This window comes from Halichoerus grypus, chromosome 7, assembly GCF_964656455.1.
Source record: "Halichoerus grypus chromosome 7, mHalGry1.hap1.1, whole genome shotgun sequence".
Taxonomy (NCBI): domain Eukaryota; kingdom Metazoa; phylum Chordata; class Mammalia; order Carnivora; family Phocidae; genus Halichoerus; species Halichoerus grypus.
In genome coordinates, this window is record NC_135718.1 from 15,462,093 (window position 1) to 15,490,077 (window position 27,985).

The 27,985-nt window shown below is 34.4% G+C and overlaps 1 protein-coding gene across 5 annotated transcripts in view; it reads right to left on the minus strand.

Moving 5' to 3' along the window:
- Nucleotides 1–27,985, minus strand: part of ATRNL1 (attractin like 1) — an 839,881-nt gene that overhangs the window by 652,292 nt on the left and 159,604 nt on the right. For all 5 annotated transcript variants that reach the window (XM_078077077.1, XM_078077076.1, XM_078077079.1 and 2 more), the window contains exon 10: nt 9,992–10,146. In XM_078077077.1, coding sequence (XP_077933203.1) covers nt 9,992–10,146 — 155 coding nt within the window. The remainder of the gene's footprint in view (nt 1–9,991; nt 10,147–27,985) is intronic.

Genomic DNA, 27,985 nt, shown 5'->3' on the forward strand with positions numbered 1-27,985 from the left:
ATTAACTCTCCCTCCTTTTGTCATAACATAGGACACATTTAGTCCCATTGGACATCTTGTAGAACATTACATTGTTCCACTACATTAATGACATCATTCTAACTGTGGCCAGATGAGTAAGAATGGCTTATGAGATGGAGGTCTTGTTAAGACATATATGCTTCAAAGGGTGGAAGATAAAACCTACAAAGATTCAGATTTCATATTAGTAAAATATTTAGGGATCCAGTGGTCAAGAACATTCTCAGACAGCTCATCTGAATTGAAAGGCCAATTATTACATCTTGCAACGCCCATGAAAAGCAGAAAGCAAACCATCCAGTAGGTCTCTTTGGATTCTGAAGGTAGCTTATTTCAGTCCTGGGAATACTGCTCCAGCCCACATACTGAACAACATGAAAGGCTGCCAGCTGTGAGTACATGCCAGGGTAGGGAATAGCTCTGCTATAGGTTCAGGTTACACTTGTAAGCAGCTCTGCAGTTAGGGCTGCATGACCCAGTAGAATTATAGCTATTGGTGGTGGCATTGTTGGAAAAAGTAGCACATGAAATATACAGAAAGTCCCAGTGAAAGAATCCCAATGCCGACCCCATACACATGTCAAAGGCCATCCCATCTGCAGTGGAAAATTTTATACTCTATTCCTGCCATGTTATTGGGCCCTGGTAGAGAGAGAGACCCTGGGTTAAAAACTGACCATGTGTTCAGAGTTTTATATCATGAGCTGGTTCTGTTACCAAGAATCGTAAGAACATAAAATGGAAGTGGCACCCAAGATCAAGCATGAGCAAGATCACATAATACACAAACAATCTACATGAACAGGTAGCTCAGACCCCAGGTTACCCAACACTGTTGCACCTGTCATCTTACAGCTATACAGAAATATTGGAAGATCAGAAACAAGGAGGGCCTGGGGTAGAGACACATGGATGGATATATTTGAATGAGCACAAAATATAAAGATCTTTGTGACACAAATTAAAGGCATCAGAGTGCATCTAACATGGAAGAGACAGTAAACAACAAGCAAACAAATGACTAAAACAGCTAATATCAGTTAGTCTCTATTATAGGACACCCCAGTGCTAGCACAATGAGAACATGAACAAACTAGCCATGATAGAGAGATGGAAGTCATCTAGGAATGTAGCAGCAGGGGCTCCTCTGAACAAAGGTGCTCTAGCTACCGTTACTGGCAATTGTCCAGCCTGTCAGCAAGATATCAACTCTGGTCCCTTGATAAAACTATCCCCCAAGGCCACCAAATATACACTTAGTGGCAAGCTGACTACAATTGGGCCCCCTCCACTCTAATTTGACCAACAATTCATTAGGACAAGAATAGATACGTACTCTGAGTATCAGTTTGATTTTCCCAACCATAGGGTCTTAACCAGTATGACTGCCTTAGAAATTATGAAGTGTTTGATCAAACAGCACAGGATCCTATGTAATCAGAAGACACACTACAGCAAATGAAGTACAGGAATGAGCCCATAACCATGGGATCCACTGGATCCTGTAACACACAATGTGATAAACCTTTTGATAGGCACAAATGAAACACCAGGATGCAGGATACACCTTGGAATTTAGCAACTTTTAAATGGTGGTCTGTCCCCAGTAGGAAGAATATAAAAGTCCAGGTACCAAGGAATAAAAGCCACTCTTAGTGGCCTCACTTTCAGTGATACAGTTGAGTAATTTGTGCTTCTTATCCCAGAAATCTGGGCTCTGCAGGATTAGAGATCTTACTCCCCAAAGGGGAAATACTCTGGCGGGCCATAGCAATGTCCCACTGAACTATAACCTAGAGTTAGCTTAGTTCCCAGGGTAGGGAATAGCTACCACTTAGGCACTTCAGGCTCCTTCTGTCAAGGTACCAGCAAGCAGGCAAAAGAGGAGTCACCATCTTGGCAGGGATAATTGGCCCTGACCATCAAAGGGAGGTAGGACTGCTGTTACAAAATAAGGGCAGGGGAATATGTTTGGTACACATATGATCCACTTAAGTGTCCCTTGGTATCCTCTTGCCAAGGGTAATGGTAAATGGGCAAGTTCAATACCCAGAGCAGGAGGTACATGATGACCAGGGGTTCAAATACCTAAGGGTAAGGGTCTGGGTCATGCTACCAGGTAAGTCACAGAGATCAGAAGAGGTTCCAACTGAGAGTTAAGTGATATTTAGAAAGAATAATGGGGGGGGGGGGGACATGATGAGTATCAGTTGTAGCCCTGAGACCAGCTGTAGAAGCCAAAGGAATAATCTAGGTTTTTCCCAGGAAGAACGGATCACTGGAATCCTAGAGGAGCTCTTGACAAATGTATTTGAAGTGGACTGAGTAGTTCAAAGAATGAATTGTGATGAACATGGACATGCACTGCCTAAATACACCTTCAGGAAGAACCTGTTGCCGCTGCTGCTAGGATTGCTGTCACCTAACATCATTCAGCTACCAGCCCCTGTGGAGACTGCTTTAACTACATACACAGAGCTTCCTCACCCAAGTTCCTACCCTCCTAGGAGTGACTCTCATACAATGACTAATCAAGGCCTGGCTGTTTCATCCTAACAAAGAATAATTCTGATGGACATTTCAGCTAGAGTTCCCTTGGGATTGGCTGCAGCTATTAAAGTCTACTTGACTTTTCCCTCTGCCCGATCCTGCTTCTTCTACCTCCTGATCACAGCTATTTATCCCAATGACCCAATTTGTACCCCAAACACTAAACTCTGTCTCAGAATTTGCTTTCCAGAGAACCCAGACTGTGGCAGGATTGTTTGTTGCCACACTATAATCTAACCTGTACTGACTGATACAATACAATAAATGTGAGTTTCCTCTGCAGTTTCTTAAAATTGCTGGCAAATTGTTTTCATTCATAAAATTGCTTAGAAAACAGGATGCCTGGGTGGCTCAGTTGGTTAAGCATTTGCCTTTGGCTCAGGTCATGATCCCAGGGTCCTGGGATTAAGCCCCGTGTGGGGCTCCCTGCTCAGTGGGGAGTCTGCTTCTCCTTCTCCCTCTGCCCCTCCCCACTCTCATGCTCTCTCTCTCTCTCTCTCAAATAAATCAATAAAATTTTTAAAAAGTTGTTTAGGAAGAACAGAATTTAACTTGCAAGCTTATGAAAAGCTTGTGGAGGTAAGTAACTTTTGCAGATATAAACACTTTTTGATGCTTGCTGATATTTGCCCAACATGCCAGGATTTTTCAACAGAACTAGAAAAGAAAAAGATAAGAGCAGTTGTTACAAATAGGCTTTCTATTTATCCCTTCCAATTTCTTCAATAACTATAAAACAGAAGGTTGGGCTAGATAAACTCTGTAGCTGAATTTTCACAGTCTTGATCATGATTCATTATAAAACACAGATTGGTTTTCCTATAACATGTAGAAGTTATCAAATGCCTTAAAGCTCAATATTAAATTAATATAATTTATTTACATATAGTCTATTCCCATTATTACATTACAAAGTCTGTTATATTATTAATCTGACTACAATCTATAATTGTATTTCTTGCGAAGAAGACAATGTATTTCCAGAGCACTGAAGTCATTATCACTTAACAAACAGTTCAAGGCTACACAAATGAGAGCAAAACCCACATGGCCTACTGATGTCAAGAAAACTGACAAAAATACCATTCCATGACAATAGAAAAACCACACAGGACTAATGACCAAACTAAAATATACTCTCTGAAATACACATTTTAAAAAACACTTACACTGCAGGGTACTAAATATTAATTTACAAACCGTACACTCAATACACATAAGATCAAGAAATTAGAGTTACCATTATCCCAAACCCAAATTTCAGCAGTCAGAATACTGTGCTGCCAGAACTATCTCCCTACGAAGGGCCACATAATTACATTAAGAACTTATGCTGAAATTTAGAGACTGGTTTATTTTATCAATGATGCATAAAATAGTGCAGGTAGAAAATGCATACTCATTGGCTAATTTTTCTATAAATATTCATATTTTTCATGAAAATATGTATCTGTGCTACTTTAAGGACAAATTTTAAAGATCCTTTTAATAATCTACTTGAAATGCAAGTTCAAAAGTCAGTCAGTATTCATATTACTAGAAAGAACACACAGATCGTATATATATGACTCAAAATTAGACGGATATAAAGAAAAACTTCTATTAATGATTTGTATATTTTGTAAAAGAAAACCAAATTTCTGGATGTTGCCAAAATGTTTTTCTACCTGCCCCTTAAGTGATGGTGCTTCACTGGGTTTATCCCCCACTAGGCCAAACCTTCTCCTAATAGTGTAAAAAGGTGCACACTTTTCCTAGGTTATCTAACCACAGCTCCACTCAGGATTTTGTCCCCTGATATTCACTCAATGAATATTTATTTAGTTTCTTACTCTCTGCCAGGAAAAGTGTGTATCACTATTCGACTCTCAATCTTAATTGAAATGATTTTATAGTTTTAACATACAATGATATTTCCTGTTGGCTTCTGTACATAGTCTTGATGTAAAAATGATATTTATAGTTTCCTTGATAATGAATCATACATGAGTTCCTAGAATAACTCCTACTTGGTCATAGTTTATTATATTTTTGAAACATTGTCGAGTTCTATTTGCTAACAATTTATTTTAAATTTTTGATTCTATATTTATGACTGCCTTTCCCTACCTTCTTCCCCTGGGGTTTTGTTAAGACATTTGAAAATTTTTCTTTCAGTTTTACATTTTATTACAAGATCTGTATTCAGCAATTTTTGCATTCAAAACAATCTCTCAAAATGCTAGTAGATTTGTTAAGAGAAAGAGAGATTTATTGTTCATTATTCTTTCTCCTTGATTTTCTATCTTGAGATCAGTATTTTCTGATTAATTTGTGGGAGAGGGGAGGCACAATAAAATTCAAAGATACCTTAAAAATCTGATTAACTCTAAATCTACAATAAAGCTAATTTTCTTGAGTGGCTTGCTACATTAACAAATATTATATGCCCTTTCCCCAATTAAAGATCATTCAAGTATTTTCCTGTTAAATCAGGGAAAAAATCATTATCATAGCATAGTGGTAGAATCAAAAAAAAAATCTGAACTTAGGCTTGGGTTCAAATTTTAAATATACCATCTTATGACCTATGTGACTTTGGGTTTAACCATGCTAAATCAGTTTCTTCCCCTATAAATGAATATAATAATACATACTAGTTAGGTGTTATTAGAGGTTATGAGGCATTATATCATAAAGCACGTGTTAAGTGCCAAGCACCACAGGAAACATTAGACAAATGCTAGTTCTCTCTTTTCTCAAAATGAAAGGTCACTTTTTCCTTTACTTATTGGCCTCTTTTTTAAAAAGAAGAAGCTACTATTTCTTCTATATAATGGTATATTATAGAAAGAACCCCTTGAGCAAAAAATAGAGTAAAGCTAAAAACGGTAGCTGGCTAAATGCAGTGAAAAAATGTGTGAATAATTTTAAGAGTTTTTCTGATGACAAACAGAAACAAACAGATTCTTTCAGGTGACCAGACAAGGGGTGCTGCTTTCACCAGGGAAGAACCCTAAGAATTTAACAAAGGGCATAGAGAAATACTGATTAACAAGGAAAGGAATAAAATAACCTCCAGAAAATGAAAATAATTATAAACATGAAGAGCAAGTAGGTTGGAATTTTTATAATTTTGCTGGAGTGTTCAAAAAATTAAATAATTAGATGTTTTAATTTAAATATGATTTTTAATGAAATTACATACCTTATAAAATTGTACCCATTGTACACACACACACACACTCTATGGGGGTGTACAAAACATGCATACTATCCCTCATAACTAGTCAAGTGATTTTTTAATGGTATAGTGAACTATGACTTCACTGTTTTAACTGTGTGGTTAACTATATATATTATTACACATTACCAATTAAAATAATATTACTTCTCAAAATATGAAATTACTTTTAAGCTTTGTTTACTGAGTTTGTTTTTAAATAATCACCTACCAAGAAATTAACATCATAAGTAAAACTGTCATGTTCAAGAAATTTATTTTAAAAACTGTTATTATTAGAGCACCTGGCTTGCTTACTTGGTAGAGCACACAACTCCTGATCTCGGGGTTATGAGTTCAAACTCCACATTGGAGGTAGAACTCACTTAAAAAAAATAAAGTAGGGGTGCCTGGGTGGCTCAGTTGGTTAAGTATCCAACTCTTGATTTCGACTCAGGTCATCATCTCTGGGTCCTGGGGTCGAGCCTCATGTGGGGCTCCACGCTCGGGGGAGTGGGGGTCTGCTTGAGATTCTCTTCCTTTGCTCTTCCTCCTGCTTGAGTACTCTCTCTCTCTCAAATAAATAAATCTTGAAAAAAATAAAAAATTTTAGAAACTTATTATTTTGATCTAATTTGAAGTTTCAGCTTCAGTTTCAATATATCTGCTTTCTGCAAGATATATTTCTAATATAAATCCTACTCCCTACTCTAACTCACGAAATCACATTTTCATGTTACTACTATCTTTTTGAAGAAAAAAATATATGATCACTGTATCTACGAGTTGTCCTTCATCTTGTTCGGAATTCTATACATCCTCCTAAACAGTTTGTTCAGAATTCTATACATCACCTTAACCATTGGGCAAATTTTCTTACTGGAGAATAACAACTACCATTTGTAATTAAAAGCCTCATAATTCTACGTTAGGCCTACCAAAAATTCTTGTAATAGCTCTTAATTAGATGATTCTGAAATACTGTCTCCAAATTCAGTTCAATCTTAAGGTAATGTTTCAATTCATGACAATCTCTCATTTATAAATGTTGAAATCCTCAAACTACCTAATGACACTTTAGAGATATGAAAAACAAACAACCTGATACCTTTTTTCCTTCTAACGCTAGAAAACTAACTTTTATGACAATGTGTACTTTGCACAACCAAATAGTTTCAAAGTATAAATGTCTAATAACATGAGATGAACATGAGGCATGTTATTCCATTACATCTTTAGCAGAAGGTTATCTTTACCACAAAGATCATTTTAAACTTGAATAAGGTGTCATGGTGACTTTCTGAAAGCAATAATAATACCACTAACAATAACAAAAAAAAAATAACAAAGTTATCTGATTTCAAGCTAGATTTACAGACAAGAACATTAAGTAATATCATTCTATATGTTATAGTTGATTCAGTCTCATTCACCAGCCCTGGGTCTATTACCAATAGCACTTGAGTTTCTTTTTTAAAATATAGATGCTCAGTGCCTAATCTAAGAGAATCAGTTTATATAGACCTAAGTTTTTTTCCTACAACCTTCAAAGAGGTTGCCAAGGTACAGCCATGTTAAAAAATCACTGGCATGTGCCTTCCACATCTATCATCTATAATATAACAATGAGAACTGTGAAGGCAAGGTTATATCCTCAAAGATTAACAATATTTACTATGTAAAATTTACTATGGCAATAAGATTGAAATAGTACTTTTTAGAGCAATAAGAAATTAGTATTGACACAAATATTCCTATTTATTTAAACATCATAAAACACAAAGCAATCAGCTAACTCCTCAGGTGCACTCAAGTTAAATATGCCATAAAAGTCCAAGGGTAATGTACTAAAGAGAAAAATTAGCAAGATGACCTTTTTTTCAAAACAGACCTATTTTCCAGTTGGTTCATTATGTAATGGTTGTATTTTATTCCCAAAAAATATACTCCATAAGGAAAACAATTATTTTGGAAGACATTTTCTGAAATATAAAAATACTTTTCCCAGGAAAATATTCCAACATTTGATGCCACAAACTCAAGAGAATAAAAACAGATTTGGGGGGAGAGCTTTATTGGGAACTGCACAAAAATAATCAAATGAGATAAAACAGAATACTTTTATCCTATGTTGAATTATATGGTTGCTTTACGTTTTTGTTAATATTGTTAATGTTTTGTTGTTAATTGTTAATGTTATGTTAAAGTATAAAACTGTTTAAAATGTTATTCTTTCTCCCACCTGAACAATTTGCTTGAAAAATGAAACTGATATTTGCTTCTATCTTTCCACAGCATTAAGAAACATTATGAAACATAAGTGTCTGATAATTTGTTGCAAAATTAAGAACATAAAATGGACCCAACCAAACAGCAGCATGTGGTACTCAAGTGGGAAGACTACTACAAGTTTTAGGAGTCACAAAAGCTAGATGTACCAGGAATGCCACATGGTTTGGGGCTTAATATTCTGGAAACGAGTCTATTAACACCTTGTTACAAAACTATTAGAGAGGTTAAGATATGTGTAAAAAGCCCTTAGCATACTATCTAATCCTTAGAAACACTTAACAAATAGTAATTAGAATAATGATAATCTGATCTCTCTCTCACTCAAACTAATACCTCTAATAGTTTTCATGTAGGTAAGCTTTTTTGATACATAAACTCTAAAATATAATAATCTTGAACAATATGGAAGGAATAAAAATAATTTCCCAATATGTTAGCTACGAAATAGCTCAACATTAACTTCTTCATTAAAGTATAGAGAATAGATGGAAACTCCTTGAAGAATCTTCTGAAAAAGTTCAAAATCTCACTTCATGGATTTTTAAAAATAACAACAAATTCTACACTTTTCTAGGATTTTTATTCATAAAAGAAAAACAAAACAAAACAAAATCCCTTCATCTACCTCCAGAGAAGTAAGCTTACTGTCTCATCACCACAGCCAAAAAAGTATGTTGACAGCCCCCAGCCCGGCAATGACAATCATAAAAAGGAGCCTAGATTCAGTACGTCATTTAACTCATTTTTCAGGATCTCAGCACTAATTTATAAGCCAAGACAATCCAATTTTGATAATGAGTTATCACTTCAAATTATTAGTCCAAAAAGGCAAAGATTTAACTATTTAGTATCTAAAAATCCTAAAGGCAGTGGATTCTTTTTAATGATTAATCACAGACAGATACTCACAGTTTAGACTCAAAAAGTATGCTTAATGTTATCACTAGGAATTTCCTTCCAAATGTGTAACAGTATAAAAACCAAAGTTCTTATTAATAGGCATAATTTTCTTTATATGCCACCACTTGAAATAATTTTTCGAAGTAGACTATGTGCCTTTATGATGTTTAAGAGCAAAAGTATACCTCTTAAATCCATTAAATGTGTTATTCTCTGGTTTCTTTTATTTTTATTTATCAGGAAGTTTCATAATAGCTTAAAATTGGCATATTACTTTACACGATCAATTAAAAGTGCTCTGAACTACAGTTAAATATATTTTAAGTATCAAGTAGGCTTCATCTATAAAATGACACAAAGAGAAGAAATATTTTCACTATAAAGGTCCACTGGGTAGCTAAATTTAGTATTTCAAAAAATACATTCATTTAATATTTAGGAATTGGTAGGACTACAGATAGCGTAATTAAAATTAAGCAAACTGGGTAAGTGCACTGTATTTCTGGTTCTCTGGAAAATACTCTTATTCAGTTACTTCCATTCCTAGATATGTTCTGGGTTTCCATTTTGTCCCCACATCTTATATCTTTAGCTCTACTGTCTCTATACTCCTTTCTTTACTTCTATCATCTTCCTACACCAAGTAACTATATCTGTACGTTTAATTTAAATGCATCTTTGCTCATACCCACTAATACTAAAATGCTTGCATTCCTATTTGTAATTTACGTAATTTGACAGTGCTACATATGTCAAAACTAATATGGCAACACAACAGACTGATAAAGTGCTCACATAGGGATACGATGTACAAAAGCCTTCAAAAGGGATGCTCGAACCTAGAATGTCTGTTCTCCTGGCCCTATACTACTAGTGTGCTGAAATTAAAATTCCATTCATAATCTGTCACTGACTTTATCTCTAAAATGACATATACACATGCTGTCAATTAATGTATTTGAGAATCTCTACATGACAAATTTCTGATAATTTCCTCTACTTTGTACAATCCTAACAGATACATACCTATGTCATATGCCAGGAAATCGGCAGAAAAACATTTTGCACCGTTACTCAAGGAAGTGTCATTATGGGTATTTCCTCCAAAAATAAGCATAGCTCCATTGATAAGAACAGCTGAATGAAGGTATCTGGCAAACCCACTTTCTTTCAAAATAGTCCTACAGGATAAAATTTAAAAATGTATTACAAAGGATAAAGAGACCTCCCTGATTTTATATATATTATATAAAGGGTCTAACTTGCATATAGAATTTTCCTTTGAACTGTGAAAATAACATGCTTTATTTTTTTTAACAACTCATAAATGGCCTCTAAATTTCAGTATTTTTAAAATATTTTGAGATTCACAGTATCTTAAAATATTTTGAGGAAGCACAATATTAAACATAATTGTTCATGATTTTATAATAATTTATATTTTGAACTTTTATAAGTAGGAAACATGTGTCCTTAAAACTAGAGGACCAAAGTACCATCAGTTTTAAATACAAAAGTAAATAGAAAGTTGAATATAATAAATTTACTCTGAATTGTATTCAGTTAAAACTAATAATTCATATGGATCTCATAATACACTAAGTTTTTATTTAAATATAACATACATAAAAATGCACATAAGTCTAAAATTCAATGAATTTTCACAAGATGAACACAACTAAGTAAACAGTACTGAGATTTTTTTTAAAAGATTACCACTGTTCTGATTCTTTTGTGGTTCCATACCAATTTTAGGATTATTTGTTTTATTTGTATTGTTGTCGGTGTACTTTATAAAATAGAATCATAAAGCTTGTATTCATTTGTATGTACATTCTTTTGCTCAAGATTATTTTTGAGATAGATCCATATTGTGTAAAATCACAATGCATTTTTGAGAAACACCAAATTAATATAAATGTTTTTAATTAATTGAAGTTTAACTGAAAGTACTATAAATATATGCTCACAATTATATTTCACCTTAATGTACTGATATATAATAAACTGCATTACTCAATATGAATCAATATGAATCAATACTTCTTAAGTATTCCTAAATAAAGCACTGCTACTAAAAAAGAATCAGAATGTAAACCCAGTACATATAGTATAGTGAGTAAGGTATATATAGTATATATCTCAAAAACCTATAGCAATTAATGCTTAAAGAATATGGAGCTGACTTCCGGAATAGCAAGATAAGGAGTTCCACAAACTCTATAGGGAGAGAACTATAATTGGTAAAAATTACCAAAAAAAAAAAAAAGACATTTAAGTTCTCAGAAAAATTTAGTGAGAGCAACAAGTAAATATTTACTCAAGAATGTCTACTGAATTTCAGTAAGAACAGCAGCAGTCCATGATATTTAACACATTGTCTAGTCCCATCCTTCCCCATATCAGCATCCTCCCCAACCACGCACACACAACCAGTTCAGCAAGGAGGAAGTTTAGCCCCTGGTGGGTAAAGCTAAGAACAGAGAGCTCCTTCATTCCTCAGCTCCTAGTCCAGGCCACTGACATCTAACCAGGAACAGCAGACGGCCAATACTTCTCATGGCCCCCAGTTCTGGGTGACAAAACCTCTATTCCAGGAGAAAGCATGAGAGGTCTGAACGTTCATCCTCTACCTAGCCCCCCATTCATAGGGTATAAGCTATACGCTCAGGCCTAGCAGGCTGAGGGCCAACAAATCTTCACCCCATATCCGTCATAGGACAGAAGTTCTATGCAAGCTGAGAAGAGCAAAGGCCACCGTCCCCATCTACTGCCTGCACAGAACACAGTGGTATCACTCCAGGAGGAACAGACTACTAACCCCACCTACAATTCCAAAGTAGTGGCACAGAGTCTCACCCCACCCCACACTCGGGAGAGGCAGGCTAAGAAAAAGAGAGCACCACAGATCTCCCAAGGGAACTGAGTTTATTTGTAACAAAAGGTGGGAAACTTCATGCCTAAGGGCACTCTCAAAAACTATGGAGGTTTCCATTGTAAGCAATTAAGTTGTAAGTTGGCAACTCCGTGAGAACAATCAGCTAAAACATAGAACACACAGTTCACCAGAGAAAAGCAGGGAAAAAGACAGCTAATAAGAGCCCTACTAGGGTCAGAATCTCTAAGACTGGCCTCAAAGACTACCCATGAAAAAGGGTTGAAATTGAATTCAAACAGACTAAGGAGCAATTTATGCCCCAGAGCATTGCTGAGAATACTACAGCAATCAGTCAGCGATTAGTGGTGGCTAGCATGTGGTTGTAATGCAGAGTAGTGGTGGCTAGCATGTGGCTGTAATGCAGAGTAGTGATGGCTAGCATGTGGTTGTAATGCAGAGTAGTGATGGCTAGCATGTGGTTGTAATGCAGAGTAGTGATGGCTAGCATGTGGTTGTAATGCAGAGTAGTGGTGGCTAGCATGTGGTTGTAATGCAGAGTAGTGATGGCTAGCATGTGGTTGTAATGCAGAGTCAGATAGCTTACCAGAGAGGTCAGAGGAAAAAGTCAGAGAACCCTGCTAAAATTACCGTCATCCAGGGATGATTTTGCGCATCCCCAGGCTGCTTCCTTTGAGGAACAACATCAAAGGATCCACTGGAGGAAGAGAGCAACTTCACTAAAACAGTTCAGCAAAGTCACTAAATAAATAAAATTACAACAGTTCCAGAAAAGGAGGAAAAACCGGGATCCAGAGTTGCTATAGTATGTTATCTAAAATGTTCAGTGCTCAGGGGAAATTATGGCAGGCAACGAAACAGGAAAGAGTAACCTATACACAGGGAAAAAAAAGCAGGCAACAGAATTGCCTTGGAGAGACTCCAGATGTCAGATGAAGCAAAAAAGACTTCAAAGCAGCTATTATAAATGTTCAGTCTTAAAGAAAACAGATTTAAAGAAGTAAAGGAAAATATAACAATGTCTTATCAAATATAAAACAAAAGATACAGAAATTACCAAGAAAAAGAAAATCTAGAATTCAAAAGTATAAGAGTTGAAATTTTTAAGTTTATGACAGAAGTCTAATAGTAAATTTCAGCAAGCAGAAGAAAAAAATCAATGAAGTAGAAGATAGAAAAATAGAGATTCCTCCATCTGAAGAATAAGAGAAGAAAATGAACAAAGCCCATAAGAAATGTAGAACACCACTAACCACAACAACATACATTTACTGAGAATACTAGTGCAGAGGGGAAAGCGGTAAAAAATTTTCAAGAAATAATGTCTGACAACTTCCTGAATTTGAGAAAAACATTAATATACACATCCAAATAGCTCAATGAACTCCAAGGAGGAAAAAACACAGAAAGAACCACATTCAGACATAAAATAGTAAAAACATTGAAGACCACGGAGAAAGAGAAAATCTTAAAAGCAGCAAGAGGAAGATTTTTTTGCATACAAGAGAACCCCAATAGGACAAACAGCTGACTTCACATTAGAAACAATAAAGGTCAAAATGCAGTGAAATGACATATACAACGTGATGAATGAAAAAAAAATGTCAAAATACAGGGAGTGACATATGATGATGGAATAAGAGTTTTCTGACCTCATCCTCCCACATAAACAGATTTTATCAACTATGGAGAGGTAAGAGTACTTTTAGGGGAGCCCAGAAGTCCCAGGACCACTTCAAGCAAAAATTCCAAGAATAGGAGGCTCTAGGAGGGTAAGAAGAACAATATCATATTACCACATCACCTCTCCCCCAAGGCAACACCACTCAATCCCAAGAGAAACCCCTTCAACCTACAATTACTCCCATGGGGAAAGTGAGAACATAGTGCGTATCTGGCTTCCACAGCCAAGTAGGATTATGCCCAAGAGGACCACATCTTTCTTACCCCACCCAGAAAGATAAGAAAATTGGCAGAGGAAGAAAAAGGGTGTTCACAGCAACTGGGGCACAGAACTCAACAAAGACTCAACATTTCTACTAACCACCTCATGAACTCTACCAAGAGGCCCACCCATGAACTTCATAGGATACATCACCTGCAGACATACCCCAAATAGCACAAATATGCCCCCAGCAATCCATAAATCCCTCCCCCACGTAGCACACTTGAGCTTCTGCAGATGGTTCATGAGCACGCACAGATAGCTGGGTCAACTCTGTTGCACTGGTAGAAGATGCATAACCCTGAACACTTCAGGCGCTATCCAAGGGAAAAAAATGGGAGGCCCTCAGTACTGGACCTAGCTTTGCAGAATGGAGAAAATATAATATCCAAAATATATAAAAACTCGCAAAACTCAATAAAAAAAGGAACAATCCAATTAAACAATGGACAGATGATATGAATAGATATTTTTCCAAAGAAGACACACAGATTATCATCAGGTAAATGAAAAAGTGCTCAACATCCCTAATCATCAGGGAAATGCAAATAAAAACAAAATGAGATATCACCTCATACCTGTTAGAATGTCTATAATAGAAAAGATAAGAAATAAGAAGTGTTGCTGAAGATGTGGAGTAAAAGGAACTCTTGTACACTACTGGTGGGAAAGTAAATTGGTACAATCAATTTGGAAAATAGTATAGAGCCTACTCAAAAAATTAAAAATAGAACTACCAAGAGCAATCATACTATTCAGCAATCCCACTTCTGGGTATATGGCCAAAGGAAATGAAATCAGTATCTCAAAAATATATCTTTACTTTCACCTTCACTGAAGCATTATTCATAGTAGCCAAGATATGGAAACAACTTAAGTGTCCATCAATAGATGAATGAATAAAGAAAATGCAATATAAATATTTATATATTTAAATATTTATCTCGTTTATTCAGCTTTTTAAAAGGAAGAAATCCTGCCATTTACAACAACATAGATGAATCTGGAGAATATTATGCTAAGGGAAATAAGCCAGACACAGAAAGACAAATACTGCATGATCTCACTTATATGTGGAATCTAAAAAAGTCAAACTCAAAAAAGCAGAAAGTAAAATGGTGGTTTGCAAGGGCTGAGAATGGGGGAAAAGGTGAGATGTAGGTCAAAGCATAAAAATTTCAGTTATGCAGGATAAATAAGCTCTGGAGATCTAGTGTACAGCATGGTTACTACACTTAATAAGAATATATTGTATACTTGAAATTTGCTAAGATAGCATATCATAAGTATTCTCACCATACACACCAAAAAAAAATGGGAACTATGTAAGATGATGAACATGTTAACTAGTTTGACAATGGTAATCATTTCCCAATGTGTATGTGTATCAAAATATCACATATATACCTTAAATATACACAATTTTTATCTGTCAATTAAAGCTCAAGAAATCTGGAAAAAAAAGTCAACCAAGAATCTTGTATTTATAAAACTATCTCTCAAAAATAAACAAGATAAAGACATTACCAGATGAATAAAAATTAATAAATTTGTTGGTGGAAGATCTGCTTTATAAGATATTAAAGGAAGTTCTTCAGTCTTAGATTAGTTATTTCAAACCAGAGTGCTAGAAAAGGCAATTATGTAATTATAAAACAAAGTATGAATGCATATTTCTTCTCCTTTCTTTTCCTAATAAATTTGAAAAACAATTATTATAAAACAACACATATATAATTGTATTGTTGGACCAATAACATATAGAAATGCGATATATTTGACAATAACAGCACAAAGTAACAGATGAAAGCAAAATTCTGTTGATGTAAGATGCCAAATAGTAATGCAAATCAACAGGAACAAATGAAAAAGAAGCACGCAAAAATATTCAATAACAAATTTACATAAGAATATATATTTTCTCTTCTACTCTGTCTGTCTCTTTGAGAGACAAAATTATATTGTTAGTATAATAACAATATATTTTTGAACTTGCAACAAATATAGATATTACATATGATTATAATAGTGCAAAAAAAAGATGAAAAAGGGAATAGAGTTCTATAAGAGTAACATTTTTATATTTCACTGGAGTGAAGTTAGGGTAAGTGAAGTATACTCTAATAAGTTAAGGTATAGATGATAAGCCCTAGAACCAACACTAAAGAAGTAACTAAAATGACTGTACTTTTTAAAAAACTATTAAAGCATTAAAATGTTACACTAGAAAACATTTACTTAATGCAAAAAGAGCAATAAAAAAGAGTAACAAAAAGCATTATCTACAATAACAAATGAGATATTTAAAAAGGAGTAAAATGGCAGACAAATTCAACTATATCAAAAATAACATTAAATTAAAGCTATTAAATATACAAATAAAGGGCAGAGACTGTGAGACAGGATAAAAAAAAAGAAGGGTACCAACTATATGCTCTCTCTAGGAGACATATTTTAGATGGAAAGGTACGACTATATTAAGAAAAGAGTTTTTAAAAAGATACTATGCAGACAATAAACATAAGAAAGCTGGAATGGCTATAATAACATCAAACAAAATAGACATTAAAACAAAAATGTTCCCAGACTTCAATAGTAACATTTCACAGTGATAAAAGGATCAGTCCATCAAGAAGATATGGTAATTATAAACATATATGACTTTACAACAGAACCCCCCCAAAATGAGGCAAAATGCACAGAATACAAGAAATAGATAAATCAGTAATAGTAGCACACTTCAATGTTCACTTTCAAAAATGGATTGAACTATATGATAAACAAGGAAATAGAATACCTGAATAATACCACAAACCAACTAGAACTTCCAGACATATGGAGAACACTGTAGCCAACAACACCAATATACACATTCTTTGCAGGTGTACATGTAACATTCTCTAGGACTGACCAAATGCTAGGTCATAAAATAAGCCTAAATAAATTTAAAAGTGTTAAAATCATACAAAGTATGCTCTCTGACCACAATGGAATTATATTAAAAATAAATAACAGAAATTATTTAGGATACAATAGCCAAATTATGGAAGCAGCCCAAGTGTCTACCAATAGATGAATAGATAAAGATGTGGTATATGTACACAATGGAATATTATTCAGCCATAAAAAAAAATGAAATCTTGCCATTTGCAATGACATTAATGGAGCTACAGAGTATAATGCTAAGTGAAATAAGTCAGAGAAAGACAAATACCATATGATTCCACTCATATGTGGAATTTAAGAAACAAAACAAGCACAGGAAAAAAAGAGAGAGAGAGAGAAAGAAAGAAACAAACCAAAAAACAGACTCTTAACTATAGAGAAGAAACTGTTGGTTACCAGAGGGGAAGGTGTGAAGGGATGGATTAACTAGATGATGGGGATTAAGGAGTGCACTTGTCATGATGGGCACAGGTGATGTATGGAATTGCTGAATCACTATACTGTAACCTGAATAACACTGAATGTTAACTATACTGGAATTAAAATAATTAAAACAAAAAGGAAGTTATTTGGGAAAATCACATATATGTGGAAATGAAACAAAAACTCCAAAATAATAAATGGGTCAAAGAAAAAAGAAAAAAATCCAAGCATTTTAGAAAATACTTTGAGATGAATGAAACATGGAATACACCAAAAGCAATACTTTAGAGGGAAATCTACATTTGCAGACATATGTATTTGAAGAAAAAATGAGAATTCAATAACTTAAACTTCAACCAAAAGAGACTGGACAAAAGGGAAAACCAAACCTATACCAAAAAGAATTTTAAGATAATAAAGATTAGAACAGGAAATAATATAATATAAAATAGACTGGAAAAACAATAGAGAAAATCAATGAAGCCAAAAGTTCTTTCTTTTAAAAGACAAAAAAAAAAAATTGACAAACCCTTAGGTATAGTGAACAAGAATAAAAGGAGACAGAAAACTCAAATTATTAAAATCAAGAATGAGGAGTGCCTGGGTGGCTCAGTTGGCTAAGCATCTGCCTTTGGCTCAGGTCATGATCTCGGATCCTGGGATTGAGCCCAGGTCAGGCTCTCTGTTCATCAGGGAGTCTGTTTCTCCCACTCCCTCTGCTCCTCCCGCCAGCTCATTGCTCGCTCTCTCTTGCTTCCTCTATCTCAAATAAATAAATAAAATCTTTTAAAATATAAAATCAAGAATGAAAGAAGGCACATGACTACCAATCTGACAGAAATAAGTCAGATTATAATGCAATACTAAACAAATTTATACAAAAAACGATATGAAATAAAGTCCTCAAAATATATGAACTACCAAAATTGAGACAAGAAGAAATAGAAAATCTGAATAGACCTATAACAAATAAAGAGATTGAATTAGGAATTTTTAAACTTCCCTAAAAAAAAAAAAAAAAAAAAAAGGAAGGCCAGACGGCTTCACTGGTGAATTCTAACAAATATCTAAAAAGTAATGTGAATTCTTCACAAACTCTTCAAAAATATAAAATAGGATGGTACAGTATTCACCTCATTCTATGAGAAAGTATGAGTCTGATACCTAAACCAACAATATCACAAGAAAATTACAGACTAATGTTCTTTTAGAAGAGAGACACAAAAATCCTGCACAAAATACTAGCAAATCAAAACCAGTAATACATAAAAAGGATTATACACTATGACCAAGTGGAGTTTATCCCAAAAATTCATAATTGGCTTAACATCTGAAAATCAATGTAACACACCATATTAATAAAGAAAAAAAAAAGATAATCTCATTAGATACAGCAGAAGTTTTTGACAAAATCCAACACCCCTTCATGATAAAAACATTCACCAAAATAGGTATAGAAAGGAAATTCCACAACCTGATAAAGACTGAATGGTACTCCACCCCAAAAAAAGATAAAGGCATGTTTTAATCCCTAGAACCTGTGAATGTTACCTTATTTGGTGAAAGTGTCTTTGAAAATGCAATTAAATTAAGGATCTTGAGATGAGATCATTCTGGATTATGCAGCTAACCTGAATCCAATGACAAGTGTCCTTATAAAAGACACACCAAAATAAGAGGATCAGGTAATATAATGTGGAGACAGACAACAGAACAATTCATCCACAACTCCAGGAATACTGACAGCCACCAAACACTGAAAAAGGAAAGGAAAGGAATTTCCCTAGCATCTCTGGAGAGGGCATGGTCCTGTTCACAGTGTGATTTTAGACTTCTGGCCTCCAGATCTGTGAGAGAATACATTTCCATTGTTTTAAGCTACAGAGCATGTGGTAACTTGTTATAGCAGCCACAGAAATCAAATATAAAAGACATCTATTAAAAAAAGAGAGAGAGAGCGCGCAGCTGACATGATACTTAATGGTGAGAGACTAAATGTTTTCCCCCAAGACCAGAAACAAGACATAGATGTCTGTTCTTGCCAATTCTTTTCAACATTATACTACAGGTTATATAGTAGAATACTACTAGAATACTAGGTTACAGAATACTACAGAATACTAGGTTATAGAAAGGGAAAGAAGCAAGGAAATGAAATAAAAGGCATCCAGACTAGAAAGGAAGAAGTAAAACTCTCACTATTTGCAGATGACATGATCTTGTATATAGAAATTTTAATGAATCCATAAAAAATTATTTAAAATAATGAGTTTAAAAGCTGGGGGCATCACGTTGCCCAATTTCAAGCTATATTACAAAGCTGTGATCACCAAGACAGCATGGTACTGGCACAAAAACAGACATACAGACCAATGGAACAGAATAGAGAACCCAGATATGGACCCTCAACTCTATGGTCAAATAATCTTTGACAAAGCAGGAAAAAACATGCAATGGAAAAAAGACAGTCTCTTCAATAAATGGTGCTGGGAAAATTGGACAGCCACATGCAGAAGAATGAAACTCGACCATTCTCTAACACCATTCACAAAGATAAACTCAAAGTGGATGAAAGACCTCAATGTGAGACAGGAATCCATCAAAATCCTAGAGGAGAACATAGGCAGTAACCTCTTTGACATCGGCCACAGCAACTTCTTTCAAGATACATCTCCAAAAGGTAGTGAAACAAAAGCAAAAATGAACTTTTGGGACTTCATCAAGATAAAAAGCTTCTGCACAGCAAAGGAAACAGTCAACAAAACAAAGAGGCAACCCACAAAATGGGAGAAGATATTTGCAAATGACACTACAGATAAAGGGCTGGTATCCAAAATCTATAAAGAACTTCTCAAACTCAACACCCAAAAAACAAATAATCAAGTCAAAAAGTGGGCAGAAGAGATGAACAGACACTTCTCTGAAGAAGACATACAAATGGCTAACAGACACATGAAAAAATGTTCATCATCATTAGCCATCAGGGAAATCCAAATCAAAACCACACTGAGATACCACCTTACACCAGTTAGAATGGCAAAAATGGACAGGGAAAGAAACAACAAATGTTGGAGAGGTCGTGGAGAAAGGGGAACCCTCTTACACTGTTGGTGGGAATGCAAGTTGGTACAGCCACTTTGGAAAACAGTGTGGAGGTTCCTCAAAAATTTAAAAATAGATCTACCCTATGACCCAGCAATTGCACTACTGGGTATTTACCCCAAAGACACAGATGTAGTGAAAAGAAGGGCCATATGCACCCCAATGTTCATAGCAGCAATGTCCGCAATAGCCAAACTGTGGAAAGAGCCAAGATGCCCTTCAACAGATGAATGGATAAAGAAGATATGGTCCATATATACAATGGAATATTACTCAGCCATCAGAAAAGATGAATACCCAACTTTTACATCAACATGGATGGGACTGGAGGAGATTATGCTAAGTGAAATAAGTCAAGCAGAGAAAGTCAATTATCATATGGTTTCACTTATTTGTGGAACATAAAGAATAACATGGAGGACATTAGGAGAAGGAAGGGAAAAATGGGCGGGGGGAATTGGAGGGAGAGATGAACCATGAGAGACTATAGACCTGAGAAACAAACAGGGTTTTAGAGTGGAGGGGGGAGAGGGGATTGGCTAGCCCGGTGATGGGTATTAAGGAGGGCACGTACTGCATGGAGCACTGGGTGTTATACGAAAACAATGGATCGTGGATCACTACATCAAAAACTAATGATGTACTGTATGATGACTAACATAACATAATAAAATTTTTAAAAAATAAAATAAAATAAAATAATGAGTTTAGCAAGTCTATGGGGTAAAAGAACAATATAGAAAAATCAGTTGAGCTTCTTACCTACCAACTTCTATACCTACCAATGCAAAATCCTAAGATAAAAATAATTTAAAAATCAATTGACAATAGTATCAAAAAGAATAAAATATTTTGGAATAAATTTAGCAAAGCAAGTATAAAACTTATACTGTAAAAATTTTAAAAAATATTAAGGAAAGAAATTAAAGATGGCCTAACTAAATGGAAAGACAGCCCATTTTCATGGATTGGAAAACAAAATACTGTTAAGATGGCCATACTCTATAATTTGATCTATAAATTCAACTCATTCCCCATAAAAATCCCAGCTGGAGTTTTGTTTCATTTTGAAATTGACAGGCTGATCTTAAACTTCATATGGAAATTCAAGGGACCATAATAGCCAATTCAAAGAATTATAAATTCAAGTAAAGGAAAGAATACTCTTTCCAACAAATGTTTCTAGGACAAGTGGATATCTACATGAAAAAAGAAAAAAGAACTCCTCTCTCACAATATAGACAAAAATTAACTCAGAATGGATAAAAGGCCTAAATTTAAGAGCTAAAAGTATAAAACTCATAGAAGAAAATACAGAAGTAAATATTCCTGGCATTGGGTTAGGCAACAGATTCTTAGATATTATCTAACACCAAAAGCATAAGTGACAAAATATATAACAAACTGGATGTCATCAAAATTTTAAAATTTTGAGCTTCAAAGAACACTATAAACTAAGTGAAAAATAACACACATAATGGGAGAAATATTTGCAACTCATATAATTGATAAAGGGACTTACACCTAGAATATATAAAGACCTCCTAACTCAATAAAAAACAGACAAAAATCAAATTAAATAATGGGCAAAGGATTCTAATAGACATTTCTCCAAGGCAGCTATATAAATGGCCAATAAGCACATGAAAAGATGGTTAATCTGAACAGCCATTGTAACAACGCAAATCAAAACTATAATGAAGATACCACTTCATACCCACTAGGGTAGCTGTAATCAAAATGTTTGACAATAATAAGTCTTGGCAAGGATATGGAGAAATTAGAATCCTCATTCACTGCTGGTGGAAATGTAAAACGGTGTGGCCACTTTGGAAAACAGTCTGGCTATTCCTTAAAAAAAAATTTTTTTTTTGGTTTAAGATTTTATTTATTTATTTGACAGAGAGAGAGAGATAGTGAGAACAGGAACACAAGCAGGGGGAGTGGCAGAGAGAGAAGCAGGCTTCCCGCGGAGCAGGGAGCCCGATGCGGGGCTCCATGCGGGGCTCGATCCCAGGACCCTGGGATCATGACCTGAGCCAAAGGCAGACGCCTAACGACTGAGCCACCCAGGCGCCCCTCCTTAAAAATTTAAATGTAGAGTAACTGTAGGCTGGCAAATTCACTCCTAGATATATACCCAAGAGCAATGAAAACAAAATTCTACGCAAAAACGTCTACACAAATGTTCATAGAAGTATTATTAGCAATAGCTAAAAAGTAGAAACATCCTCAATTTCCATCAGCTGACAAGTGGATAAATAAAATGTGGTTTATCCATACAATGGAATATATTTTAACAAAAAAAAGAAATATACTGCTGATACATTTTACAATATGAAATCATGCTCTCATGCTTAAAGAAGCCCACTATTAAAAAAAAAAACACATATTGTATCATTCATTTATAAGTCCAGAAGAAAAATCTATAGAGACAGAAAGTAGAATAGTGCTTACCTAGAGCTTTGTGGGTTTGAGGGGAAATGAGGAGTGACTACTAATAAGTATAGGGTTTCCTTTTGTGGGAATAAAATGGTTCTAAATTTGTGGTGATGACTGGACAACTCAGTGAATTACACTAAAAAACACTGAATAGTGTACTTTAAATGGGTGAATTTTATGGTATATGAATTACATCTCAATAAGGCTGTAAAAGAAAGAATATTGGGCTTTTGTAATAAACTACTACAGATGGCTTAATCTAGAAATTTGACTCTCATTCTTTCCTAAGCCTTTCTGGTTTCAAAAGAAATCTATAGATTCAAAATTATACCACTGTTGTGCTCACTTCAGCAGCATATATACAAAATTATAGCACCGTCAAATACAGAGCACTTTCAAGTTGAATTTTTTTTTAATTTTTATTGTTATGTTAATCACCATACATTACATCATTAGTTTTTGATGCAGTGTTCCATGATTCATTGTTTGTGCATAACACCCCATGCTCCATGCAGAACGTGCCCTCTTTGATACCCATCACCAGGCTAACCCATCCTCCCACTCCCCTCCCCTCTAGAACCCTCAGTTTGTTTTTCAGAGTCCATCGTCTCTCATGGTTCGTCTCCCCCTCCAATTGGAGAGGAAGAATGAAGGGGGGGGAAATCAAGTTGAATGTTTTCAAACAAAATATAGCACATTTCCTTTTTAAATTCTAGTGGTCTATGATCTCTTTTTACAAAATAAACACTATCTAGTAAATAATAAAGGAAATGTATGGATCAAGGAAAAAATATTCAGTTACTAGAGAGAAATTTAAGTTAAAAATATTTTTAATCTAATGATTAAACAGATAAGATTTATCCAAGTATGCAAGGCTGATTAAACATTTGAAGGTCAAGTGATGTAATCTATCACATCAATAGGATAAAGAATAATCATATGATCATATCAACAGATACAGAAAAATCACTTGATAAAATCCAGCATCTATTCATGATAAAAACTCTCAGCAAACTAGGAATAGATGGGAACTTCCTCAGCTGGATAAAGAAAATCTACCCAAAAAAAAAAAAAATACACACACACACACATATATCAGACATAACAGTGAGAAATTAGATGTTTTCTTTCTAAGAAAAAGAATAAGGCAAAAAGTATTCTCTAACCACCCCTATTCAACATTGTACTGGCAGTTCTAACCAATGCAGTAAGATAAGGAAAGGAAATAAAAGATGCACAAAATGGAAAGGAATAAATAAAACTGTATTTGCTCACAGATGACATGATTGTCTATGGAGAAAATCCCAAAGAATCAACCAGAAAATCCCTGGAACTAAGTGATTATAGCAAGGTGAGGAATACAAGGTTAATAAACTAAAGTCAATTGCTTTCTTATATACCAGCAATGAATAATGAATACTTGAAATTAAAGACACACGCCATTTATATTGGCACCAAAAAATAAAATAGGCATAAATCTAACAAAATATGTATAAGATCTATATAACAAAAATTACAAAACTCCAATGAAAGAAATCAAAGATATCTTTTGATCCAGGTTTCTCACTGTCAGAAGGCATTTACAAATGTGGAAGAGAGGAAGGCTAGAATAAATCCTGTGATGTTGTACTGCATCATTATGCAGTTTAGACAGACAGGGTTTAGGTGACCGACAGATATATAGAGGCAGAGATATATACCTGTCTCTGTAAATAGATATAGATGTGTGTTTGCATATTTTCTGGCTCTATCTTCTGAGAGGATCTGTAAACACATCAAAAAAGCAAAAAACAAACCTAGTGCCCTAATCTTGGTTTTTAAACGCTATTCTCCACTAAAAGGAATGTGGGTTCCTTGGGAAAACTACTTATTCCAGCAGGGAAAGAACAAGATGTGAAAGGAATTTTTTTTGTATGTGTGCCAGAAAGTGTAGGAGTGCACAAAGACAATAAGGACACATCTAAAGAACACAGTAGCCTGGCTGAAAGGAGCTCACAGTGGCCAAATGTGGGACACTTTGAGCAGCAAAATAAAGAAAAATAGTAATTCATTATAAAACATTTAACAAAATAAAGAAAAATTCAGGGTGATTTAGAAGGAATAATAAAATTAAATATCACCATTCAGTAACCATCGTTAATAACGTTCTCACAAGAATGATCAGTGGATGTTAAAACTATTAGGTAGGGGCGCCTGGGTGGCTCAGTTAAGCGTCTGCCTTCGGCTCAGGTCATGATCCCAGGGTCCTGGGATCGAGACCCACATCAGGCTCCCTGCTCAGCGGGAAGCCTCCTTCTCCCTCTCCCCCTCCCCCTGCTTGTGTTCCTTCTCTCGCTGTGTCTCGCTCTGTCAAATAAATAAATAAAATCTTTAAAAAAAAATAAATTAATTTAAAAAAATAAAAAACTATTAGGTAAAAGTTAATAAGAAACAGAATACTTACATAGTCTAAAAGTATCTTTCCACAGGTGTTTAAAGGAAAAACTGTGTCTTTACAGTTGAGAAAACTGGAACCATTTTAACCACCACTTTAACCAATATATAAAAGTTAACCTCTACAGGAATGTTCATAGCAGCCTCATTCATGATATCCTAACATGAAAACAACCCAAATGTCCCATCAACTCATGAGTGGATAAGCAATATGTGGTATATTCATACGGTGAAATATTATTCAGCTATAAAAAAGAATGAAGTATTAAAACATACCACAGTGTGGATGAAGTCTGAAAATATTATGCTAAGTGAAAGAAACCAGACACAAAAGGCCATATATTGTATATTCCTTTTATATGAATATCAAAAATAGGCAAATCTAGAGACAGAAAGTAGATTAGTGGTTTCTAGGAGATGGAGGAAGAGTGTTTAGGGAGGTATATGATTTCTTTTGGGGTGATGGAAATATTCTGGAATTAGTAATGATGGTTGTAAAACATAAATATACTAAAACCACTGAATTGTACACTTTAAAAAAGGCTAAAATGGAGAATATTGTTATATGAATTTTATGTCAATAAAAATTGTTTAAAAAAAAATCATAGAAGGAAACATTTTGGTATTCTACCAAAAATTAAAAACCTGAATCTAATCACGAGGAAACATCCCAGATTGGGTACACTCTTCAAGAGAAAGACTGAAATTGTCCCAGATTTAAAAAGACTAAAAAGGCATGACCACTAAATGCATGTATGATTTTAGATATAATCCTGGATCGGGAAAGGATATCCAAACCTGGCAAGGAAAAAAACATCAAAACCTAAGCAGGATAGTGTAAGAAGGGAAAACCACAGGCAATTTCACATGTGAACATACATGCAAAATTTATTAAGAAATCAAATTCAGCAATAAAAAAAGTGTTATCTTTTTAATAAAAGATAATAGGACCATTGGGAAAGATAAATAAAATGTGTAGATTAGATTATAAATTCTATTAATGTTATTTCCTAAATTTGATGCCTACATTGTGGTTATGGGAGAGAATGTCCTTGTTTTTTTAGTAAATACATATAAAAATATTTAGATTTAAAGGGCATCATGTCAACAACTCACTCTTAGTTGAGAAAAAAATAATAAATGATAGATAATAGATGGTTATTAAGTAGATAGTTGCAGATAGTGATTAAAAATAATTAAAAGGGAACATAACTACAAATGCTGCTGATATTAAAGATTCTAAGTGAACATAATGAACACCTCTATAACAATTCAACAGAAGACATTGATTTCTTGGATAAATTCCTAAAAATATATCTCGTCAAAACTTAAGAATTAATTACAGCATCTAAATAGGTTTATAACCATTACATATGTTGGACTTAGTACCTAAATTCTAAACATAAAGTTGTTTTCTAACACTTGATTTGAAGGTTATCACCATAAAATATTCAGGAAAAAATACTCCCAGTCTTACACATACTGTTCCAAAGTATAAAAAGGAATAGTCCCCAAGCATTTTATGCACCCCACATAACCTTACCACCAGACAGCTGACAAGAATATGCAAGAAAACCACATGCAAATCTACTGATATCAGTGCAAAAATGCTTATCAAAATGTTAGCAAGCCAAAAAACAATACATATTGACCAAATTTGACTCAACCCAAATTAGGTTAATAATAACATAATTAAAATAATTACCCACAGTAAATTATTCAGTAGAAAAATCAGATAATCATCCCCCCCAAAATACCTTTGATAAAATCCATTCATTCATGATATAAACCCTTAGCAAACCAGGAAAAAAAAGGCTCTTAACAACACCTACAAAACCCACAGTGAACATCATTCTTACTGGAGAAACACCAAAAACATTTCATTAAAGCTCAGAACTAATAATGGATGCCTGTTAACTTCTATTCAACACTGAACTGGAGGTTGTTGCTGAAATGATAAGGTAAGAAAAATTAAAAGCTGTAAGACCCAGAAAGGAAGAAACAAAACTACCATTATTTGCATATAATCTGATCATCTATTACAAAAAACTGAAAAATATCTACACATAAGTTATTAAAATACAGCAAGTTGTTAGACATAAAAGTAATATAAAAAACTGCATCTCCATATATCAGCCCAAGAAGAAATAAAAAGATAATATACTGGTTGAATAGCATCTCCCAAAACTCATGTCTACCTCGACCTCAGAATGAGACCTTATTTGGAAATAGTGTTTACAGACTTAATTAGCTAAGTAAAATGAGGTCTCATTAGATTAGAGTGGGCCCTAAGTCCAGTGATTGGTGTCTTTATAAGAAGGCCATTTGAAAACACACACACACACACACACACACAGGAGAAGGCAATGGGAAGACAGAGGCAGACATTAGAGTGGATGAATGCAGTTAGAACCAAAGAACACCCACGATTGCCCAGAGTTACCAGATGCTAGAAAAGGTAAGAGGATTTTTCCCCAGAGCCTTGAGAGAAAGTATGGCCCAGATGACACCTTGATTTCCATTCTGACGTCTAGCCTACAGAATTGTGAGAGGATAAATTTGTGATAATTTGTTATCTCACCCTTCGAAAACTAATAGAGATATCATTTAGAAAAGTATAAAAAATATCAAACACCTAGCAATAATTCTAACAAATATTTATTAGTATTACAGACAATTAAAGGAACGGTCTGGGACAAATAGATATCCACATTAAAAAAAAAAAAAAATGGATCCCTACCCAGTTGGATTAAAACTAAATGTGAGGGACAAAACTATAAAATGATGGTAGGAAATATAGAAAATATTCAGGTAGGGAAGTATTATTTATGCA